Source organism: Strix uralensis, chromosome 3 (genome assembly GCF_047716275.1).
Source record: "Strix uralensis isolate ZFMK-TIS-50842 chromosome 3, bStrUra1, whole genome shotgun sequence".
NCBI lineage: Eukaryota > Metazoa > Chordata > Aves > Strigiformes > Strigidae > Strix > Strix uralensis.
The window spans coordinates 65,937,307-65,960,516 of NC_133974.1; the positions used below are offsets into that span (position 1 = coordinate 65,937,307).

At 46.7% G+C, this 23,210-nt stretch overlaps 1 protein-coding gene across 1 annotated transcript in view; it reads right to left on the reverse strand.

The window, feature by feature from the left end:
* Positions 1–22,745: 22,745 nt before the first annotated feature.
* The window catches only part of OLIG3 (oligodendrocyte transcription factor 3), an 822-nt gene continuing 357 nt past the window's right edge, over positions 22,746–23,210 (reverse strand). The window contains exon 1 of the mRNA XM_074864784.1: positions 22,746–23,210. This exon is cut by the window's right edge and continues 357 nt beyond it. Within this exon, the coding sequence (XP_074720885.1) occupies positions 22,746–23,210 (465 nt within the window).

The window sequence follows — 23,210 nt, forward strand, 5'->3', positions numbered from 1 at the left end:
TTTAAACTAATTAGTCCCCAGCATCTACACCAATAAATTGAGGAAGTAACAATTTCTGCTGTATGTTAGGATTTCCCCATACTCATTAACTTCTGTTATGTGATGCCATTAAGTATCAATACTTATGCTCATTGGCATTGCCATAAAGTTTATACCAATCTAATGAGTCATTCTGCATAGACAGAGCATTAATTAAATGTGGCAGTGAATATGAGGGAGTGTAGTTTCACTCCCAGTTGTACCAGACAGCTCAAGAATTACCAGCTAGGGAAGAGTGGCTGGACAGAGGTGTTCAAGAAGTCTGGGCACCGAGGAGGAAACAGCAAGAGTATCTTCACAGGAGGAAAGAAGAGACATGTTCTTACACTGGTAGAGAATTGAGTTTGAAAAGTAAGAAGTTTTAGGTAAAGAAAATGAATGTTTCATTCCCTTAACTATGACCTCCACTGTGCATACATCTGATGTACGACTTTCAGTTTCCTGAAGAATTAACAGCATAAGAATCGTCTTCACCATCATCAATCAACAGTAACAGAATTTTTACAGTAGTACTGAGAAGACTGTATCATGGTCCACAAATCTTTGGCATCAGTGTTGTACAAATGCAAGTGTGGATCCATGAAACAAGGAGAGCACACCTCTTGTTTACAACCTCCTAACCCATCGTCACATCAAGTGACACCTTGGCTTATTGAAGCTGAATATCAATATCTGGCTTTACTATGGGTTTATTTTGAGGTCTGTGTTTAAGTAGCTGACTAAAACATATGTTTGCTGTTTTGGTGAATGGATCAAGAGCATCCTGAGCCAGCCAAGTTGTAGATACTGAAATGTGTAGGCATCTATGGCATGGCCAGTCAACAGGCAAGCACACATGTGACAGAGGAAGCAGTCTGGGGCTGTATAATACTAAAAGTCCCAAACTGTCTTGATCTTCATGCTGTTGCCAAATAAGTAAAAAACTGGGGGTGTCATGCTGAGATCACATCTGAAGTTTCACTTCTGCAGATAAATACTTAGACATGTACAACACACACACACACCCCCCCCCCCCCAGGTACTCTCTTCAGATTAGTCAGTGAAATGTGGTACATGAAGCAGAATATTTCCATGAAAATACTAAATCATTGAAGCAATCCCTGAAACACACTTTAAATATAATTGAAAGCACTAGAACATATTTTATGATGGTCAAGTACTTGGATAATAAATGCCTATTTTCAGAAAATGACTGCAAAACAAAAGTTCTGGAAAGCACTTATATCACATCCTAATCCAAGTCATACTATCTGGGGGGACACTGCAAAGGAGAGTGTTACTTTCTTTCTCAGTGCCCTTGAACTCTGTTGTTGAGTGCTGTGTTTGCTGAGGGTGATTTGCCTGCAGGAGTCTTTTCCATAGAGATGTTTGCAGAATGAGGCTGATGATTTCCTAAATTTCAAGTTCCTACTCTACTGCTGCTTTCAGCTGGACAGGTGAAAGCAGAGCAAGGTGCAATAAGGCTGTGGATGGGCAAATATCTGTTCAATTACATTATGAGGCTGGACATACATGTCAGATTGCAGTGAAGGAAGAGTCATCAAATGAAAAGCTCAGAGCATCATTAGCCAGCATCCTATAACTGAGCTGATGAAAGCAACGGGTAACACATCTGCAGATAATGGGACATGTTCCTTAGACCTGACTCTATCAACAGCATTGTCAACTTTTGTTTGCTGTATACAAGGTCAAACCTGGCTGAACATGTGGGAGCTGGTTGAAATTTAGCTGTAATAATAACATTAGCATCCTCATTTTTGTAAGTAGTGTTATGACTAAAGATGACAAGCAGTTGGCATTTCTGATTCATGTCTCCTCTGCAAAGTGCCATTCTTTAGAAGAACTGGTGCTGCTGTCAGCCACATCCATTAGGGTCTTCTAAGTGTGTTTTGTCTTGCTGATAACAATATCTATATTTTTTGATTGACACTCTATAGGAAAGGTGAACAACTGCTATCCCAGAAATACCTATAGGCCCTGTCTGGTAAATGATTGACAATATATTATATTGAGACTAACGGATTTTCAAGAGGCAAATTATCACTGTTCTGTGTTGTAAAGTACAAATTTTCTTTCACTCCAATGATTTTCAAGATGGATATTCATATACCATTATTGCTTTATAAAGCTCTCCAAATGTGTCAGGTCAGAGTGCAAGAGTCTGACATTTTAACTAATATAAATTATTCCATGAAATCTGAGACAAAGAGTTTGAAAAAATAGGGTAATTTGACCACTTGATGACTTTTGGGGAGGTTGGGTCAAATTTTAGGGAGGGCAAGAGACATCAGACCTGGTTTGCTGTGAAGCTCATGAATTGCTCTGTTGCTTTTCCTATTTCCAAGAAGTGGTGGTAACTCTGGGGGAATGAGCTCGTGGTTACTTAGCACAGCTAGAGCCTTTCACTGGCACATTGCTGTCTCCGAAGCTTTGCCAAAAGTCTGAAGGATCCAATGCTGATCACTGAGTGTCTGACAGGCCTTGGCAAGTTCCCCTAATTAACTTGAGGGCTCTTGCAGAGCTTCTGCACTTCGTGATGAGTCCAGTCAACATTTAAAGCCATGTTGTGAAGCAGATCTCCTCAGTCCCCAAAGGGGTTCCCATTAATCTCCTCAGCCCCGCCGAGATCTTCAGCCAGAGACACTCTATCAGAGGGCAAATGCTGCAAGGAATTTCTAATCCCCAGAGGGTCTCTTGTGGGGATCTGAGGCAGATCTGGTCAGGTTAACAGGTTTTGTGAAAGACCCAAGAGTAGCTTGGGAAAAAGGAAAAAAAAAAAAAAGACAAACTTTGGGTCCGATTCTAGCAAGCAGGAGACCAAGATATGCTAATTAACACAGCTGCCATCAAGGATGTAATCTAATTTACATACTTGGTAGTGAATAAATGCTTCCATATGGCAGAGTACCAGTATTTTTCCTTGACAACTTTATCAAAAAGCTAATGAAATTCCCATGCAAAAAAAACTTTTCCAGCTTGAGTAAAGATAACATATCCAGTAAAGTAAGTGAGAGAAATGCAGGGGAAAAAGATCATGTTCAAGAAAAATAGATACTAGCAAGCTAGGAAACTAAGTTTGAAATATTCAGCTTATGGAGCAATAGGAAAACACAGAAATGCACTACAGTGTTCCCCAATTAACTTTAGCTCTTTCCTCATCTTCTTGTCCCAACCAAATCCACAAGACTGCCTTACTCTTGTTCATCCTGCTCATCCACTACTGCCAATTTGAGGCAGATGTTCAAATGCTCAGGTGCCCAAAATAAGCCAGATGCTCAGATGCAGTAGTACTGGACTTCCTGATGTGTGTAAGCCCACAGATCCATTCCTGCCTTCAGAGTCCTGGACTAGCACGTGATTCACTGTGTGTGGCAGCAGAGCTCCCCATAACGCGTGAGAGCAATACAGACTGCCTCAACAGTCATGTCATGTTCCTGGTGAAGGACATCTCTCTTGATCAAATCAGTGACAACTAAAACTCTGTGTATACCTCCCATTCAGCTCTGTTGACCATGGCAGTTGCTGTGGAAGATGGCCTCAATGATGGGCCACACAATGGACCACACTGTTCTAAAGTGGCTCAATTTTTTTTCTGACTAAACAAGAGCTCTGTGTTGGAAATATTTGTCTGATCTATCACAGGCTGGCCACTGAAGTGACCAGTATGTTATATCTGAACATCTATGGTCTTAGCCAAATCAACAAGGTAACATAAGAGTGAAGATACTGATTAGGGAAGCACTTTCCTGTAAGCATGAGTGCTTTGCACACTGGAGCAGAAAGTGCTGGTTTGGGAAGATGTAAACTCACCTGGCCATGTGCATTCTCCAGCCTTTCAGACACTTTCATTTATTCTCTTTTGTTGTCCTTCCAGAGGGGAAAATAGGAAACATTACTGGTATGTTCTGAACAGACCCAGAAAGCAAGTTCTGCCCCCATGGACTTTCCCAAGAGGGGATGATGGTCCCTGTTAGGGAGATGCTGGGCTCTGAGGGATTTTCAACAGCCTTTTCTTTTTGGATCTTTGCCTGAAGCAGGGCTGTCTGAGAAATGACTACTCTACTTGTTGTGTAATGTCTTTCAGTTTGGTCCTAAAATAAGAAGCTGCATTAAGTCATTAAGTCATTGATAGTCTATCGCTAAGTGGTCAACGATATGAACATCACATTCATATGACCAGTACACACATAAACACAATAATGTATCTGGGCAAACCAGATACAGGACTAAATGACCTAGCAGTTAGCAGAGTAAGCTGAGCTGGGTTTAGGTGTACCCATGTAAGGAGGCAGTCCAATGTTCTTAAGCAGATGCTAGAAAGTTTCCCAACCAAAATGTGGTGAAAATATTTATACATGTGCTTAACTTTAGGTGTTTGTCTTGTCTCACTCAGACTGCATGCTTGAAAGCATTGCTGGATGCAAGCCAGGGCACAAGGCACTTACTGAGGATCAAGCTTAGTCTAGTCACCGTTCTCTTTTTGTACTCATTCTGCTCAGTAGTGAAACAGGCATTTCTGTAATTCTCTCTGGGCACCTGCGTTAAAGTCTCACTGCATTCTCAGGCAGATGGCCTTACCTTAGCTAAGTTCTGACTCAGTTTTTCTCAGAAAAATCTTTGTAGCCAAAGGAGAAAAACAGAAACAGACTTATCCATATATGAAAAGTCAAAATAAAAATCTAGTGCTGAAACTCAGGGAAAAAGCAAGATTGCTATATAGTTACACATTTTATGCGACAGAACCATGATTGGAGATCTGATTTTCAGCTTTTCTTGTAGATTTCACCTTCAATAGTCTTTAAAAAATCTCTTTTATTGAAGTAGTTGAAATTTCATTACAAGCCTGATTCCAGCTAAGCAAAATTTTTGTGTCCTTTTTGTTCTGGGTGGTTGTTGTCATTGGTGTTGTGTAGTTACGGTGTAAGTTTGGTTTTGTTTATGAATATTCCAGCAAATAGCTTAAAATGTTCATTGGAAAACAAAATTTGCAGTGGAAGAAGCAGATTTGTGGGGAGGTACCAACCTTAATGAAATCCAATTACCGCAATGTTTCATTTTTAGAAGACTGGAAGGTTTTATTTCAACAAGGTCCAATCTCTTCATTTTTAACTAATTTTTTTAAAACTTTTAACTATTGCCTTATTTAGTACTTTTTATTTTTAACAGGAGTTCAGTGACAAAAATAAGGACATTGAAGCTAAGAAATCCAGCTTTTTTCAGAATATTTCAGATGGATCGTTCTGATGTTTTCCAAAGCAGTTATAATTTCTTTTTTACGGAACTTAAATTTTTGTTTAATCTACCTTTTTCTCACAGAGAGTACATTTAGGATGAAAAGGAATTATGCAATGTTAGAAACCATTTGTGAAAGGAAAATTCTGATTTTCTCTAAACCTCTTCTAGCAGTTCAGAACTAGAGCAACAAAATTACTATCTGTAGTAACTGGCAACAATACAATAATGCTTTCCCCTGACCAGTGCAGTATTTATGCTACATAGGATTAATACATTCATCAGATTCCCCATCCCCCATCACATCAGCTATGTGAAAGCTGGAGAGCTGGGAATACACCCTGTTGCCAGACCCCTTTGACAGTCGTGCCACCCAGTCATGAGTAACATGCATCTCCTCTGCCAGGTGGATGATGTTGCTGAGGGGACCCCTGCCCTGGCTAAGACAGGTGGAAAGTGAGTCCAGCTGAACTTACCAGCCCAGATCCTACTTGGGGTTTTAAAGAGAAATTGCTCTACAGGCAGAAGACCCTGTGATAGCAGCTATGGAGAGATTTTTGCTCTGCTCCATGGATTCATCTTTAAGATTTCTGTTGAAATAAATAATTTTGCGTTGTAGCTGTTTGTGCTTGAAATGTGGGTGAGCACCAGCAAGGTAATAGATAGTTACAAGCTGCTGCAAAGCTTCCAAAAGTGTTTTCTGTCTCAGGTGATGGGGACAGAAGTATTTGGTCTCCATCACTGTTGTCTCCTCTTTCTCCCATCCCCCCTGTTCCCTGCTGCTGGGGCAAGGCTGTGGTCAGGGTGGACACCAGGCTGGCTGGCTGCCTTCTCCCCATGCACGTGAAGACAGCAGCAAATCTGGTGGGTGCACCGGCACCTTTAACCAGTTGGAGGCTTTTTCCTGCTACAAGGCAATGTCACTAAAGGTCATCTCTTCCTTGTTGTTAATGCTGGCCAAGAGAAGTCTAAACCGATCTTGGGAAAGGTGGTGGTGAAAATGTCATGCAAAATCCTGACACCAGAAGGGGATTGTGCTTGTATCTCCATCTTTCACTAATCAGCTCTAGCTGCCTCGAACCAGAGCTGAAGAAATATCATCATCTGGGCCAGCACAGCCCTTATTTCTTTCATATCCCCCTTGTCAACAGTTTGAAAGTGAGAAGGCTAATTTTGTGCCTGACAAGAAAGGACGGATCATTTTCTCAGATGCTGCTATCAGCAGAGTCAGTGCTGGTACACTCTCCGAGGGAGTCCCCAAACTACAGGTTACTGGCAGGCAGACAAACGCTTGCTGACAGCCATTTGTGACCAACTATGAAACACCATCTGCTGTAGTTGGAGGGAAGGAACATATCCAGCAAGTGATACCACTGTGAGAAATGATTTTGTGTGTTGACACACAGCAGTCTTTAGATAGCCCCAAAGAATAAGCCTACTTTGTTTTTCCAGATTTGTGTAAGGGGGAAAGAAACACTTTCTCTTGTTGGGGGTCCATGGGTGAGACTTCCTGGGTCAATTTGTATCGGAGCCAGAAAAAGAAAGAGTCTGATATGTCTGTATTAACAGGTGTAGTAAATACAACTGTGAACTGAGCCAAATGTGTCTTTAGCAATGTCGTGTTAGGGGGCTGAAGCACTATCTGACAGTTAAAGCACCCGCTGGAGTATGAATCTGCCACTGACTTGCTTGTGACATTGGGCAAGTCTCATCCCTCCTTCGGAGTACTGGCTCTCAGTTTTGAGGAACAGCAATAACGTTTCTCTTCAGGAGAGTGTTGCAAGGACTAGCTAGTGTTTGTTCAACCCTTTGAAATCCTTGGAGAAAGGGGATAAATATTTATTGTTAAAGTTCAGAGGCTGGTGACTGGTTCAGAGGCTATTAAGCAGACAATCACAAAGCCTTTACCTTCAGTATGTGGGGGGGAAAAAAAAAAAAAAAAAAAAAGAAACATTTTCAGGCTTACAAAGGCATTCTTGAAAAAGTAAGTTCATTTAAGTGACTCAAGTGCAAAAAGGTACTCAAGTGTGTCCAAAATGCTGTCCAAAAGCAAAAGGCTCTCCTTTGTAACCAACACAGGCAGCAGATCCCAAAAGTTTCAGGAGAAAGGATGTTCAGTTCCCTCACAGGGGGAAGGAATCTTACTTGCTCATTAACGTAAATAAGGCATGCAGCCAAAGGCATATGCCAACTCTTCCCTCCCTGGTCAGAGAACGAGGCTTTCATTTTTAAGAGTCTTAATAGTCCTGTGTCTCATGATTAAGTAATGAGAGCTAGCATCCAAAGTATCTGAAGTTCAGCTGATCTTGCATTATCCTTGTAGGCCCTGGCAGACTATAAACCAAAATGTTTTCAAGCAAAATATGCAGACAAAAAATAAATAAAAGATACACCTTAAAACTGCAGTTCAATCTTAAAGCAGAGGAATATTGAATTATCATGGCAGATTTTCACCTTATTTCTTAGAATTCTAGAGAAATTTTTAAACACTGGTACATATGTAGATGCATTTGTATTTTTATATGTGTTTTTGTATGTATATATATGCACATGGATATGAGTGTATATTTCACATCACTTCTTTCTGATCCAGCCTGTAGTTTTGTGAAATTGCAGTGATGTTTAGCATCAGAGGCTTGCAAAAGTTAAATACTCTTTTACTGTAGAAAGCCTTTCTGGAAGCTAGCATAAGATGTATGGATACAGTCTCTTTACACCCATACATATATACCATAATATCAGTTATGGGATGGCTTGATCCAGACCCTGTTGAAGTCAGAAATGCATGGCTGTGCTCAATGTCACCTGAATAGGGGCAGAAGGGTTTGGGCTTCCCTCTGGCTCAGGGCTGGACCTCAAAGGTGGCCTGTGGGAGTCCAAATCCTGCACACTCCTGTGGCGGGCAGGAAGAGGAACCAGAAAGGGGGCTGGAGCTGGGGCTGTGGAGGGGAGGCAAACCCACCTCCAGGGTGCAGTGACAACACGGCAGGAGCACGGCCAGACAACGACAGGGGACTGAGAGAGAGAGAGAGATAGACGAGGGCTTGCAGGAAGCCTTGTTTATGATTTAAATACGTTGTCACTTGTGCCTGTGCAATATGAAAACCAAATCTAAACATTTGTCTGTAGAATCAGGTGATGGCTGGCCCTCTACTGTCTCAAGGGGGGCAGGAAAATGGTCCATGCACCTGCCACCTAATTCAGTTTAAAACCTGACACATTTACCAAGAGTGGGCTGGCATAATGAACTTCATTCATGCTGTCAGTGGAGTCAATAACTTATCCCCAACTGCTTTTGTCTCCCTGGCGGCAGTGCCTCTGATCGGGCTGAGGTACTTATTCAAGTAAAATTTATTTTCAATTGCAGGCCATAATACTACTGGCACAAGCCTTGCTTTGACAGAAGCTTTTGCTCAAGGCTAAACTATTGTTAAAGTTTGTGCCCATTGTCCGGGGTCTTTGATCTGTCAAAGCTGCTTAACAAGCTGGTTAAAAACTGTTTCAGATAACAGGTGTGTCCTTTGAGGACGCAGGGCCATTTTTCAACTTCTTTAAAAGACTAGTCCAGTAGCTGACTAAAATTTACATGCTGGTTGGTGGTGATATATGTAAAGCACTTTTAAAGCAAGAAATTCGATTTAGGGGTTTATTTCCCTGAACTTCCTTGCGGTTTGTTGTTGGTTTTGTTTTGTTTTGTGGTTGGCTTTTTTTCTTTTCTCAGGGAGTAAAAAGATTTATGAGGTGTTTCTCGGGGGCCTTGGAAGTATTTAGTGGAAAGATGATTGAGATACTACATCTACCTGCAGCACTGCAAAGGTGCCCAGTTACAGTACAACAGTGGCTGGAGCAGCAAGGACCAGTGAACATGGCCAGGAGAAATCTTGTGGTGGAGAGGAGCAAAAGTGGGGCCAAGTGGGGCAGGCTCTACTGGGACATGCTCGGGGCAGGGGGGCTTAGACTGTGGCAGTGTCACAGTCCACATCCCCCAACCCTGAGACTGTCCCGGTGTGACCCCAGCCCACCCTTGCCCCCCCTCAGCTGCGTCCTGAGTCTGATACTGGCTTCGAGAGCTTGCAGCATGGTTAACACCTACAGAACCTGCTCTCGCTACCTAGAAAACCCAATTCCTGGGATAAGATTCCCGTTGTAACTTGGATCCTCACTGTGTAAGCCAGGCCATTCATGCATGGCCAATGGCCTGAACAAAATTTCCTTTGAATGGTCCATATGTCAGCTATATTCTTTAGGACGTGTGAAAAATGGTTCCTCCCCTTCACATATGTTTTAAAACACTACTGAGGTCCTGAGGGATTTAACCAGTTTTAACCCAACCTGGTTTGGTTTTTTTTTTTTCCTGAAAATCCCCATCAAAAACATACAAGTGTTCACAGTCATATTGAAATGCATGGAGCTGGCCTGATGGCTTAGGGAGAGGGGGAAGGGAAACTCACTCTATGTGCACTGTCTCGAGGAGTGCGTGGAAGGAAGGGATGATGAGCACCTTCAGGAGTGTGTTTCCCCCCTCTCCAGATCAATACTACTTATTTGTGGAACTGTTGATACTGGGATTTTGGTCCACACCAACAGTTTCTGTGCCTTTCCAAGTTCCAGCTGACCAGATAAACTGGGCCAGTCACTCATAGCTTCCAAACCTGTGCATATCTGCAAAACCCTGCCAAAGGTCAAGGAATGAATTGGTGTCAGCAATGAGATTAGAGGTCACTCACTCATGTACACCCCCCAGACTGCCAACTGCAGGCTGCTGCACAGGTACTCTAACTTCAAGCGCAGATATAGAGAGTGCAGAGCGCCTGGAAGGCTCACTTGCAGCTGTGGCCTGGCAGCTTTGGTTGTGTGGCACCTCAGGCATCTCTTTGTGGCCAGTCACTGCAGTTCTCAATGCTGGTGGGCTGCAGGGTCTCCACAGGAGTGAACTCGCAGGCAGTTCTGCATCCAGGGGGACATGAATAAAAACGTCGTGTTCACCTGCCCATCTTCAACCTGCAGAAATAAGTACCTTCAGCCAGTGAGTGCAAAGCCATCTTCAATAGAAAAAAAAGAGATGGAAGTTCCTCTTAGGCAACAGAAAAGCTCCGACACTTGTTTGATCCTTCCCATGAGCTAAGCCCAGCAGCTCCACTTACTGGAGAAGCTTACATGCCTTGAGAGCCAAGCATGATAAACTGAAATAACTTTGCTTAAAAAGTGATCCTGCTTGCTAGGCATATTTTCCTCAAACAATCCCATCTGTACCAAAAATCTGTCATCAGCTTGTTAGTTCAAGGCAGCTGGGGAATAAAACAAGCACTCTGTCAAATGTAGTAGTTTTGTGAACATCCCTGAACCGAATCAGGAATGAAAGTGAAAAACAAAGCTTTTCTAACACCACTCAACTATACTCACGATTAGGATCATTACAATTGTTCAAAGATTACTTTGGCATGCATCTGTGCCATCAATTAGCTCCAGAGCTATGTTTAGAGCAATTCATTTTCATCATTCAGATATAGCGAGAAAGATATGAGATTGAAGACAAATTCCTGTTGCAAGGCTGCAACTCCACTACTAGCCTCAAAGCAAATCTGTCCATGACTTTACTGGATGAAGCATCACCCCACTACACTACCTACAACATGTTTTGAGCATCCCAGTGACTGAGTCCATGTCTAAGGGGGGGTTAAAGGTCTCAGTGAAGATAAAGACCTGTTATTGACCAGACACATTATGACAGGTTTTCACCTTCTCTGTAACCTAGATTAAAAACCAGAGAAGGCCAAAGTACTTCTCGCTCAGCTGAAGGGGATGTAGAGAAATCTGCTATTCTCACTTCTCAGCATTTTCCTGGTGTAAATTATTAAATGTGGTTAGTTTTATAAGCTGATTTTCCCTTGACTATTGCAATCAGTGTGGAATCTTTAATGCTGTGTTGAAACATAGAATAAGGGCCTATATTATGGTCTCTCCCGTCACAGAAGAGTGTCACAGTTGGGAACAAGGGGAATTGAATAATAGCAAACACTTTGGGGAAAAATATAAAAATTATATATAAAGTAGCACAAGGACTCTAAACCACTTTAACATTATAAACCCCTTTAATATTATCATATAATTGTGACCTGCAAAGTAAAATAAGAAAATGCTATGAAGTGGCAGATGTCCAGTAAGGCCACCAGACTATTACAGGAGGGTATCTGTAGCTATTATTTGTCACTAGCTGTTATTTATATTGCACATGATTCAACAGATGGTCAGGCAGATGCAATGGCAAGGTGAGACAACCACAGCAGTGAAGGCTGGAATAGAAGATGCTGCAGCTGGAGAAGAGGGCTGCGCCTGGAGAGAGATAGATGGAGCCGGCGGCCAGGTGAGGGAATGAGCAGGAGATGTTCAAGCAACTCACCCTGACAAATCCCAGGAAAGGGTCAGCTGCTGACTGTGGGGCCCTGCAAGATGTGAGATGTGCTGGGATCTTCATGGGGGCAGGCCAGGTAAAGGAGCCTGTCCCACTCCCCTGGCAATATGAATGATAGAGAAGGAGCTGAAATGTTGATATTGGATTTACCGGAGGACAGTCCTACTGTATTGCTGGGAACAGAGTTAACCCCAGAGATCTTGGGTAAAATCCATGTGGGCAGAAGTGAAGAAGCCATCAGTGCTGATCTAACTCAGGGTATTTAGTTAGTGCCGGTTTTTACCTGTAGGCAGGATTTTGGGCAGAAAGCTTGGTCACAAAGACACTGCAAAGAAGTGCTGTGGATCAAAAGCATGGATGGAGTGCTGCCAAACTCATGAAATGCACCCCTGGGCAGGAAAAAAAAATTCAACTTTTTGGGAAAACATAAAAAAGGGAAAAGTAAATTTTTCTCTTTGGATCATAGCTTTGCATTGATGAGTTGAGATATGCTGAAACAAGTGAAGGATGGGACACCTCAGGGGAAAGCCGTAAGATTCACATTCAACCTGCGACTGGAACCACTTCTCCCACAAGCTATATGACCCTTACAAAGCAGAAGGCAAAAGCCCTGTGCTTGCCCCAACTCCTTACAAATTTGGGAACGGAAAAAGCAAGAGATGTAATACCATGGGTTCATTTTTCTTGGTGGAGATGTGATGATTGATGAGGAAGGTCTGTTTCTGGACAACCAGTGAATTCTGATACTGAGGACTATTTTATGTCTATGTGTCACATCTATGAACTGAAAAAGTCCTTGTGGAATGTGGGACCTCACTGCCTTGGGCATCTTTTGCGCCATGCTGACATAAAACCTATGGAAGATGGAAGAAGGATTTCTTGCACATGGCACAAAAATAGAAATAGACATTCTTTACAGTTTCATAGTTCAATAACCAATCTTGCACAACTGGGAGAAGATAAGCAGAGCAACCCTAAGAGAAATGGAAACAAATCAACTAATGGGAGACTTTGATCAGCCAATAATTCTGATAAATGACTCACTTCACAAAGGAAATGTATCCTCCTGGTAATCTGGAGAGAAAGACAGACAGAAAGAGATGGCAACAAGGGCAAAACCTTGATGTAAGAGAGAAAAAGACTCTGAGACTACATCTCTACAAAACATGCCTGTGACTGTTATCTAGCTCTGAAGCCAACTGGCACAGACTGGCATGTGTCCACATTATTAAATTTTTGCTTTCCAGGCAGTGTGGCTGAATACAAATGGCCTGCTGGGATTGGCCTTTGGCCTATGCTATCCCCAAACCATGCCTGGGAAACATTCAGGAGAGAACTAGCGGTCTGGAGCCAAACCACACCAGGAACCATTGTAACAATTTGACTCTATAAATAATTGAACTCTAGTGCCTGAGAACATTATGTGGCACTGTTTAATTTATTAGGAGAGATGAAGTCTGTGATCCTAGCCTGGAACAGAAATCTTGGACATCTTAGAGCACCCTGAGAAATGGAAAACCCTAGAGCATCCAATGGACACAAGAGAGTGCTGAGGAAATGGAGGCAGGCATGATTTTGCCTACAGCTGTGCCGATGTGCTCCACCAGTCACAGCAGAGAATATCTGGGTTTTGAAACACAAAATCTGTCTCCTTGCTTTAGCTAACGTATCTGCTTGAAAAGTTGTACCTGGAAAGCCCACAGGGCTGGAGATGAGAGAAAGGTGTAATTAAGCTACTGAGGATTCACCACTGATCACCACAGATCTAGAAAAGCATGGCCAAAGTCTTATGGTCCTATTTTAGTGAAGGGGTAGGAGATGAAGATTATGTTCAAGAGCATTTTGCAAGGAACCAGGACTGAGCCTACTCAAACTAGGGGCATCAGAAGTGAAAAGGAGTTGGGGTAGGGACACAAATACAGCCGGGTGTGTATTGCTGAGGAGGATTTGGGTTATCACTCTCATATAGAACAGCATACAAGGGTCTGTAACAGCTGTAAATGAGTCCCGATAAATAAAACTTAGTTAAAGTGTTGGTGACAGACTCCTCGATTTAGTTATGCAAAATGATGCCTGACCTACTAGTGTCAGACAAGTGACATCAAGTCCAGACCAAGATGTATCACCTGGTTTACACTACAGTTTGGCTCAGAAAGATGTATTATCCGTTAAAGGTGTTTGACAAGTCATTTCCATGATTCTTCACGAATGAATAAGAACATACAGAAGTATCATGGTGCATATAGACACGTGCTGTGGGTTCTGAAGCAGTGGATACCACTAGTGACATGTATATGAAATTCTGGGCATCTGCTGAAAACTGAAAGCCCTGAAAACTTGATATGACAATTGACTAAGCATATTATGAAGAAAATCTCATACATCTGACAATCCACCCATGTAAGTCACATAAGGAAAAGCTCATATCCCGGCAGAAGTAATGGAAGATGTGAGGTAGTGGGGGTGTATATTTCCATCTCTGGAAAGGGCAAAGGCACTGTGCTGGAGAGCCTAGGGAATGACAAAACCGTAGAAAGAAAGAGCCTGAAGCTTTGGAAAGTCTGTGCTCAAGTGCTTTTGCAGAGCATACCTCAGCCTTCTTCAGAACTGAACACAGCTAAACCTCCCAAAGGCACTCAGTGAGAAAGAGAGGTGCATGCTTATGCATGCGGTCTCAAGGCCACGAGGAGCAGTCAGACCAGGGCTGTGCAGTCTGTGAACTGGCAAGTGTGGGCTGGAGGCTGTCAGAAAGCACTCTCCAAAGCATGTGGAGCCTCTCAAATCTAACCGTGCTTGGAGGTTAACCAGGTTGCAGGCACCTCAGGAGACCATGGTCACAGCACTCGTTTTGGGGAAGACGTTGAGGGAAGGAAAGCCAAGGGAGGCAGCACACACCAGGGTCATAGGCAGTCTGCAGACTGCTCCTGCAGAGCAGCAGAGACACAGCTAGATGGCCCATGGACACCCAACGGCTGCCCCACAACAAGTGCTCTAGGATATTCCCAGAGCGTACATGCAAAACCAGCATGGATGTGTGACAGAGGTCTGGAAATAACTGCATCCACCTCTCATGGAAACGAAGCCTTCAAACCCCTCTGGTTTTGGTCCTTTACTGATTTCTGTGACTCAGAGTTGTTCAGACACCAGTAGAGATCTGGACGTCTCCATGGAAAATGACAGTACACACAAGGCTTACGTGGGGTGTAGCCCTGGCAAGTCTGTTTCCCATGGATCTGTAGCCCATTATAAGTGTTCCCACTTAGGCGCTGTGGTGTGGTGTCCAAACTCACCATTTCTCAGTGTGCTCAAACGAATCACCATCACACCAATGATCACCACAGTTGTGACTAATTTCTGTTGCTGCCCCTTGCATTTTTGGGAGAGTACTGAAGCTGGGGATAGATGCTCTCCCAATAGATGTTTCAAGCTAGTGCCTGAAAACTCACTTGCTGTGCAAAGATCTGACAGCACAGGCCACAAAATGCACCATGGCTGATTCCTCTGCAAAGCATGAGGTAGGGGGAGCACAGGGATAAACTGCATTTTCAGTCATCTACTTCCTACGTGACACTTGACAGATCTTTATCACCAAAAAAAAAAAGTCTGGAAACAGAATGTTTTATGAGGTCACTTTATTGTTCTTCCTCTGACCCCATGGACGAGGACTCGCAACTCCCTCAGGCCAAAGGTCAGATTTTTAAAAAATAAATTATTAGTTGTGAAACGTTTCTCTGCTTTTTAAAAAATACAAATGAAGTCTCATGTTTTTCAGACAGCCACCTAACAGTTTGCAGATGAAATGTAGCAAAGTAGCACCTGGTGCACAACAGTCAGCGCCACTGGGTAGAAACCATTGAAACTAAAAGAGAAATATCCAAAAGAAAAATAAACACAACAAAACATAACAAAAACAAACAACAAAAAGTAGGTAAGTTTGCAGAAAGGTCATTTAGTGCTGTCAAAAACAGAATCCATTTTTTCTAACACAAACATCAATTTTCCTTTAGTGAATAATTTGTAAAATGTTTTCTCTGGTGGTGTGACTAAAGCACCACTGCATTCTCGTTTCCATCCGTGACATGGGACAGTGTTCCCTGGAAGTGACACATGCATCCAGAAACAACGGCTCCTTCCCTGCCCTGTTCTGGGGTTGGCTGGCTGGCTGGTTGACTGGTTGCTGCCTTTGAAAATATTGCATAAAAGGAAGCTCCTTTTGAAGAACTACCTGTTCTTTATTATAACTGAACGTGTAATGATCATGAAACCCTATGCACTAATATTTAAGCACTGATAAACCTCCCTCTCATCTAGTTGGTGTAGATGACAACTGAGGGGGATACAATACTGCTGGATACTGCTCCGGTTCCTACCTGCTGTAACCAGAAGCTTTTGTAGTTTGACTCTGCATTATCTCTGCCTTAAAATTTGAGTCTTGCATGCTTTTACTAGCTTGCAAAGCATCAGAACCAGGCCCCATGCAAATCTCTTTTACTGTCAACCCTCTACATGTTTTACAAGGAATCCATTAGTTTTTGATTTGCAGGTCTCCACAAATCTTCTTTATCATAAATACTAAAATTACTGCATCGCTTGTAGTTTTTCTCTTGCCCATCTGGCAGGGCCCGATGCTGTTCTGCCAGGTAACTTTCAAGATGTACATGTCAACAGCAACAACACTTTGGGGGAAAACAAACAAACATTAAAAGGCTGAATTAAAATATTGATCTGCAGCCTTCTGCCAGGGCTATATAAAACCCCATCCTGAACCCACAACAGCTTCAGGAGACTCAGGGGAGCTAGATACAGATTTTAGTCACACAGTCTCAACTGACGATACTAATTTTTAAGAAGTTTTGCCTTTCAGATAGACTTTACTGTTCTACAGCTGAACTGTCCTTACATAGGTGCTTACTTCAATGTAATATCAAGTAAAATGATTTTGTTTCAACTTCAGGAGAAGGAAATGAAGGGCAGGAGAAGGAACACTCATTGGGATAAGCAGGCTGCAAGCACTTCCATTCACTCTTCTGGTGTCTTCAGTTCAGTGTTTCCTACTCAGCAGTTGTAGGATGCACAAAAGAAAGCACACCTACAACTACAGCTCCACCAAAAACTATATCACCCCCGTGATGTGGCATAAGATTAGTAATTCCTCTTTTTTATTTGTTTGACCCTAAAACCTTTCATGGTTCTGATCAACCTGATTACTTGAAAAATCAGAGAACACAAAATGATCAGCAATTAAGGCTCAATTCAGCCGCCTAAGCATAGGTATTTACTGCCACTGAGATGCCCTAGGATGTCTCACCTGAGCTCTCTTGCTGGTCCAGAAGAATTGAGTGCTCAGCAGGTCCTGGGTTATCTTTTGGCAGCACAGTGTGCATATCTCAAGGCATTTCTAATGGCACTGGATGCAAAGCAACAAACTCAAATCCTTAGATTTTGCAGAAGTCCAGTGAAAGACGTCTGCTTACATTTCAGTATTTAGCTTGTACTTAGCTTCTAGTTTGTTGTTTCCATTTCAGACCTGAAAATGGGTTTGTGTGACCCCAAAATGCCCATTTTCCCTGACAATATTACTGCATCTAGAAAAGAATTATACTCCCCCTCTCAACCTTGTCCCTTTGTTTTCCTCGGCAGCAGCATGATGTCAATCTGTGACAGCTCTTTCCAGCTCAAATCCATGCCTACCTGCTTCTGTAGGAGGGAAAACGGGACTGCAAAGAATAAAAAAACCCCAAACATTTGTATAGGATCAAGTAGGAAAATACAAAAGAAAGTCGGAGGGAGGCAGAGCAGGACACATGAGTTTTAAGAGGCATGAATCCATGATAACCCCCTTACTAGTTTTTCTCAAAGGGTAGGGCCCCAATCGGGGCAGCCAGGCCAGGCAGCCCCACACCGCCAGAGCCGAGCAGGCAGCAGCAGGTGCCCCCGGCCGCCCTGGGGCTGGATCCGGAGGAGTGGGCAGCAGCCTGTTAAAAAAATTACTCCTTTCCTTTTTTATTTTTTTTTTCCCCTCTGCAGCTTCAAAGAAAAACGGTTTGCTCATTTGGTAATAACTGATGGGGACCGTGAATTACCGAGCTAGCCCCCAGCCTAGTGTTTATCTCCTCGCCAATAAATCTCTAAACTGAAGCAATGAAGCTAAGTACTGCTGCTGTTTCTGCGTTTTATTTCTGTATTAATCAAAACACAAGCCCCCCCCCCCCCTCCCCCCGCCCCCCCTGCCTCCTCCCGGGCCCCGTGTCGCTGGAGAAGAGGCACCCCATGAGGGGACCGCGTGGGTCGAGCTTGTCAGACGGGGGGTCCGGTGGGATGAGAGAGGGAAGGAGAAAAGAAACCCCACAATTGAAGCAGCTAAATTGAACGCCCAGGGCCTGAGGGATTGGTGTCAAGTTTGTGGCAGACCCCTGGAGGTGGGGGCCGAGGGGTTTGCCCCCATGGGAACTGGGAAGCGCTAGGAAGGGAGGGCAAACTCCTTCCCCCTGGGACTAAGAGCAGCACACGCCATCCCCATGGCCCGGCCATGCTGGGACCTGGTGGAAAGCGAGTGGATGCGCAACTGAAAACGAACGGTGTCCATCTACCTCCGATATATTTATTTTTATTTTTATTTTTATTTTTATTTTTATTTTTATTTTTATTTTTATTTTTTTTTTTTTATATACATGTGTATGTATTTCATATATGTGCAAGCTGACATTGCTTATTTTTGTGGCAAAAAATAAACCAATTTCCTGAAAGTGCCAAACTCCCATCTACCCCGGGAGAAGCAGCCCGTGCCGAGCCCTGCTCTGCCGTGCCGTGCCGTGCCGTGCTGAGTCGAGCCGAGCCCTGGCCCCGGCCCCGCAGCCCCGCCGGATCCTGCCCGTCCTGTTGGGCACGGAGGAGCCCAGAGAACGGGCGCTTCCAGGCTGTCCCACCATCGGATCTCTCCCGCCTTCCTATTTCTATCCCCCAACCTTTTTTTTTCCCCTGCCCCCCCCCCCCTTTTTTTTTGGGGGGGGGGGGAGGGAAGGGAAGGGAAGGGAAGGGAAGGGAAGGGAAGGGAAGGGAAGGGAAGGGAAGGGAAGGGAAGGGAAGGGAAGGGAAGGGAAGGGAAGGGAAGGGAAGGGAAGGGAAGGGAAGGGAAGGGAAGGGAAGGGAAGGGAAGGGAAGGGAAGGGAAGGGAAGGGAAGGGAAGGGAAGGGAAGGGAAGGGAAGGGAAGGGAAGGGAAGGGAAGGGAAGGGAAGGGAAGGGAAGGGAAGGGAAGGGAAGGGAAGGGAAGGGCCGTCCTTCTGCACCGGTGCAGAAGCCCGAGGCGAAGGACAGGACACGGAGACTTGAATTTCTGTTGATCAGACCGAAGTTTCCCCCGGCAAAGAGCAGGCGAGGAGCCCCCTCCGAGCGCTAGTCCTCGCCCGCAGTATCTCATCTCCAAGTCGCTTGGGGTTTCCCCACCCGACCCATCTGAAAGGAGAAGGAAACGACACCTCTGCGGATGCTCTTTCCCTTTCCCCGCCCCACGGGCCGGGACGCGAGGGGAGGCGGGCAGCCCGGCGTTCCACTCGCACCGCTCGGGGTGCGGTGCTGCCGGAGAGGAGCCGGCGGGACGGGACATTTAGGGCCCCTTTCCTGGGGACCCAAAACCCCGGCTCAGCCTCGTGCGGCTGCTCGGTCCCTTTCGCTGCGGAAAAGCGCGAAGCGGCTCGTGCACCGTTCCCCGTCCCGGCTCCGCGGCTGGAAAAGAGCCCGGAGCTCCCGGGGAAAGTGGGGCAGAGCCCGCGGCGACCGCCGGTGGTCGGGTGGGGATCAAATGCCCCCCAAGAGCCCTTTTGCTCAGGCAACGCGCTCCTCTGACCCCAGGACCGAAGGGCCGAGCGGCAGGGATGCTCTGGGGAGAGGCAGCGCGGCCGGGGATGGCGGCGGGTCCCAGGCACCTGGCTGCGGGTCCAGACGGGTGCCCCGGGACGGCGGGGTGGCCTCGCCCCCCTCTCGGCTGGGATTTACAGCCCAGCCCCGTCGCAATCTCCGTGGGCAGCCGCACCCTGGGGGGAGGAAGCCCCAGCAGAAGCAGCCCCGTCCGAGGTTGCCCCGCTCTCCCCAGGGCGGGGGTGATGCGGAGCCGAGAAGGATGCGGGGCTGGGGAGGAGGATGCGGGGCTGGGCGGGGGAGGGGGGGGAGGGGCGCGGCTTTTGCGCCCCAACCGTGTTAGCCCCGCACGGAGGGGGTGCGCCGGGGACGGTCGGGTCGGCTGCGGAGCGGCACCCCGCAGCCCGCTCCCCACAGCCAGTGGAGCCCCTCGCCCCCTGCCCCGACACCCCGCGTTTCCCCCCGTTTTGTCCCTGCCCCCTGCTCGCTTTCCCTCCGCCACCAGCGCCGCAGGCTGCCGCCGCAGGCGGGGGGACCGGGGGCTGCAAATGCCTCTGCCCGCCGGGGCCGGGCCGGGGCTCCAGCCCGTGGGGGTCACCCCCGCCGCGCCCCCAGGCCCTTTCCCCAGGCATGGCTGCTCCCGGGGCCCGGGCTGCACCCCGCACTCCCATGCCCCCACTCTGCACCTCGACTTGAGCCCCCTCCCCGGGCAGAGCCGGGCTCTGTGCGGCGGGACCCCCTCCCTGCAGCCAGCGCCGTGGGGCCGTGGCAGAGGAACGGTGCACAACTGAAACTAGAAGGAAGGAAAGGAGGAATGCAGGGAGGAAGGAAGGAAGGAAGGAAGGAAGGAAGGAAGGAAGGAAGGAAGGAAGGAAGGAAGGAAGGAAGGAAGGAAGGAAGGAAGGAAGGAAGGAAGGAAGGAAGGAAGGAAGGAAGGAAGGAAGGAAGGAAGGAAGGAAGGAAGGAAGGAAGGAAGGAAGGAAGGAAGGAAGGAAGGAAGGAAGGAAGGAAGGAATCTGCAGCATCTCTTGATCATCTTGCTGAAGTACTGCAAGAATTTACTTCAGCGGGGGAGTGGCTTTTTTACAACATGATTCGTTAGTTCAGTCTGTTTTCGGGGCAAATATACATTCTCCTTACAATTTGCTAAAGTTTGTGTATGCGTGCTTATGCCTAAAAGATGATTTGGTTGCTGCAGTGTTGCACATCCCGTTCACCAGCACAAGCACCCGAAGGTGTCTTCCAAAAGTTGTTTCGCACCTCGGTTTAAATGCCCCCCCCGCCCCCCATCACTACTCAGCTTGCCACTCGGGAACCGCCTTCTCCAGGTGTGTTCAGGTCCCTCCCGCACACCCCCTCCGCGTGGGGCGGTGAACCGAGGGGTGCCCGGCCGGGGGGTGCCGGGCAGGGGGTTGCAGGGGTCTCTGGCGGCTCCCCACGGAGCACGGCCTCCGGGAGCGACGGAGCTGCCTGGCCCGGTCCTGGCCGGCTCACCGTTTCCCTCCGGGAAAAGGGCGGACAGCTGGATCTCCAGGATAAAAAAAAAAAAAGTTATTGCCCCTTTTCTACCTCTTTTCTACCTCGAAGTGCCCCGGCCGCTCCTCCCGAGCTGTGCCCGCGGCCCGTCCTGCCGCCGCCCGGCGCTGTCTGTCGGACCGTCCGTCGGCTGGCAGGTCCCTGCCACTCCCGCCCCGGGGTGAAACGGGGGGACCCGACAGCTCGCACGCACGCACCGGGGGACGTTTGGGCAACCGCTGTGGCGTTTGTGGCTGCTGCCGCGGTGGGGCGGCTCCTGAGCCCCACGGGGAGATTCGCCAGCCTCCCCCGGCTGGGGCAGAAAAGTCCTGGCAAAACCCAAAGCCATCGAAATCGGCGCCTTTTCTCAGCTTCTGGTCCCAGACAAAGGCGAAACAGGCAGCTTGTAATTAATTTTTTATTTTATTTGGAAATCTCATCCAGAAACACTGGCCAATAATAAATATATCGATAATTATCAAGAATATATAAAAAATAAAGACACGATGTTGTCTTCGAGGCCCTAACCAAAAGCAAGCAAACAAACAAACAAACGAAATTAATAATAACAGTGTTTCAAGCAATCGCCCAGGAAAACGTACCGAAAAGGGAACAAACAGCAACAAAGCTTCCGATTTAGTTACACAAGTCACTGATCTGGCAAGAGCCGACCCCGCATGCAAAACCAAACCAAACCAACAACCAAAAAAAAAAAAAAAAAAAAAAAGGAGCAGCAAATCAGAACAAACCCAAAGCCAACAAGAGAAATAAGCGACGAGGACCCCAGCCAGCTGAACTAGCGCACTTCACCGAGAGCGGGAGATGGGAGATTTGGCAAAACAGACCCGCAGGAGGGTTGTGCTGTGTTTTGCACCATTTCCTTCTCCTTCTTTTTTTTTTTTCTTTCTTTTTTTTTTTTTTAATTTTAGCAGACACAGAGGGAAGAAGGAAAAGAACCGCAAAGAAACCCGCATCGCAACCAAATCTGAAAAACAAAAAACCAAAAAAAACCAAAAACCCAAACAAAACCCAACCAACCAACCAAACCAAACCCAAAACACCCACAAAACTTTAGTGAATTGACTCGGAAGTCCCTGTTGCCAGGGAAGCCGCCCGTGGCCAGCACCCACGGGTGGGACGCTGCGGTGGGGAGCATGCACTAGCTCTGGGCGACCTCGGGCCGCCGCTGCGCTGCCGCAGCCGGGTTTGGAGCGGGAGGTTTCGGAGGTGTCGCCGTGCGAAAGGAAAGAAAGGAAAAGCCCGCAAAAAGAAGGAGAAGAAGCCCCAAACCGATCTCATCATCTCTTAGTAGCTGCGAACACTACAGTGACAACCATGTCTTTTTTTTTTTTCCCCCCTTTTGCATCCATTTGAATTATTTACATTTGATCACCGTCAGCGGCATTATTATTATAATTATAATTATTATTATTATTCTTTTTACAACAGGGACTTTTTTTTTTTTTTTCCGGTTTAGCATAATAAGAAAACACCGCCCGAGGAGCCGGCTAAAACATTACCTTTGCAAGGTCCTTACTACACTAATCCCGTGTTACAGGGGGGGGTGGCGGGGCGGGGGGCAGTGGGGGCAGGTCCGTCGGCGGCGCGGGGGGGGCCCCGGCCGCAGCCCCCTCCCCGCCGTGGCACCGCCGGCTGCGGCGCAGCCCCGGGGGCCGGGGGGTCCCCGCCGAGTCACTTCAGGAGGTCCTTGGTCTCCCCTGAGATCCTGGCCATGTTGGAGGCGGTGAGGGCCGAGAGGTGGGGCGGTGGGGGCATCTGGCAGATGGTGCAGGGGCACGGCAAGCCCGCCCAGTGCTGGAAGCCGCTGCCGAGCTGCAGGGCGGGGGGGGTCGAGGGGGTCTTGAGCAGGGAGTGGGGGGGCCGGATGGTGCCGATGGCAGGCAGGGAGGCGGAGAGGGAGGAGGAGGTGTTGGCGGAGGACAAGGCACTGCCGAGGATGGGGTGCACCTGGTGCACGGTGCCGGCGGCGTGGGGAGGGTGCCCGGCGGAGTGTCCCACCGTACCGCAGTGAAAGGCCGAGTGGTGCCCCCCGTAGATCTCCCCCACCAGTCTCTTCATCTCCTCCAGCGAGCTGGTGAGCATCAGAATATAGTTTCTGGCTAGCAGGAGGGTGGCGATTTTGGAGAGTTTTCTCAC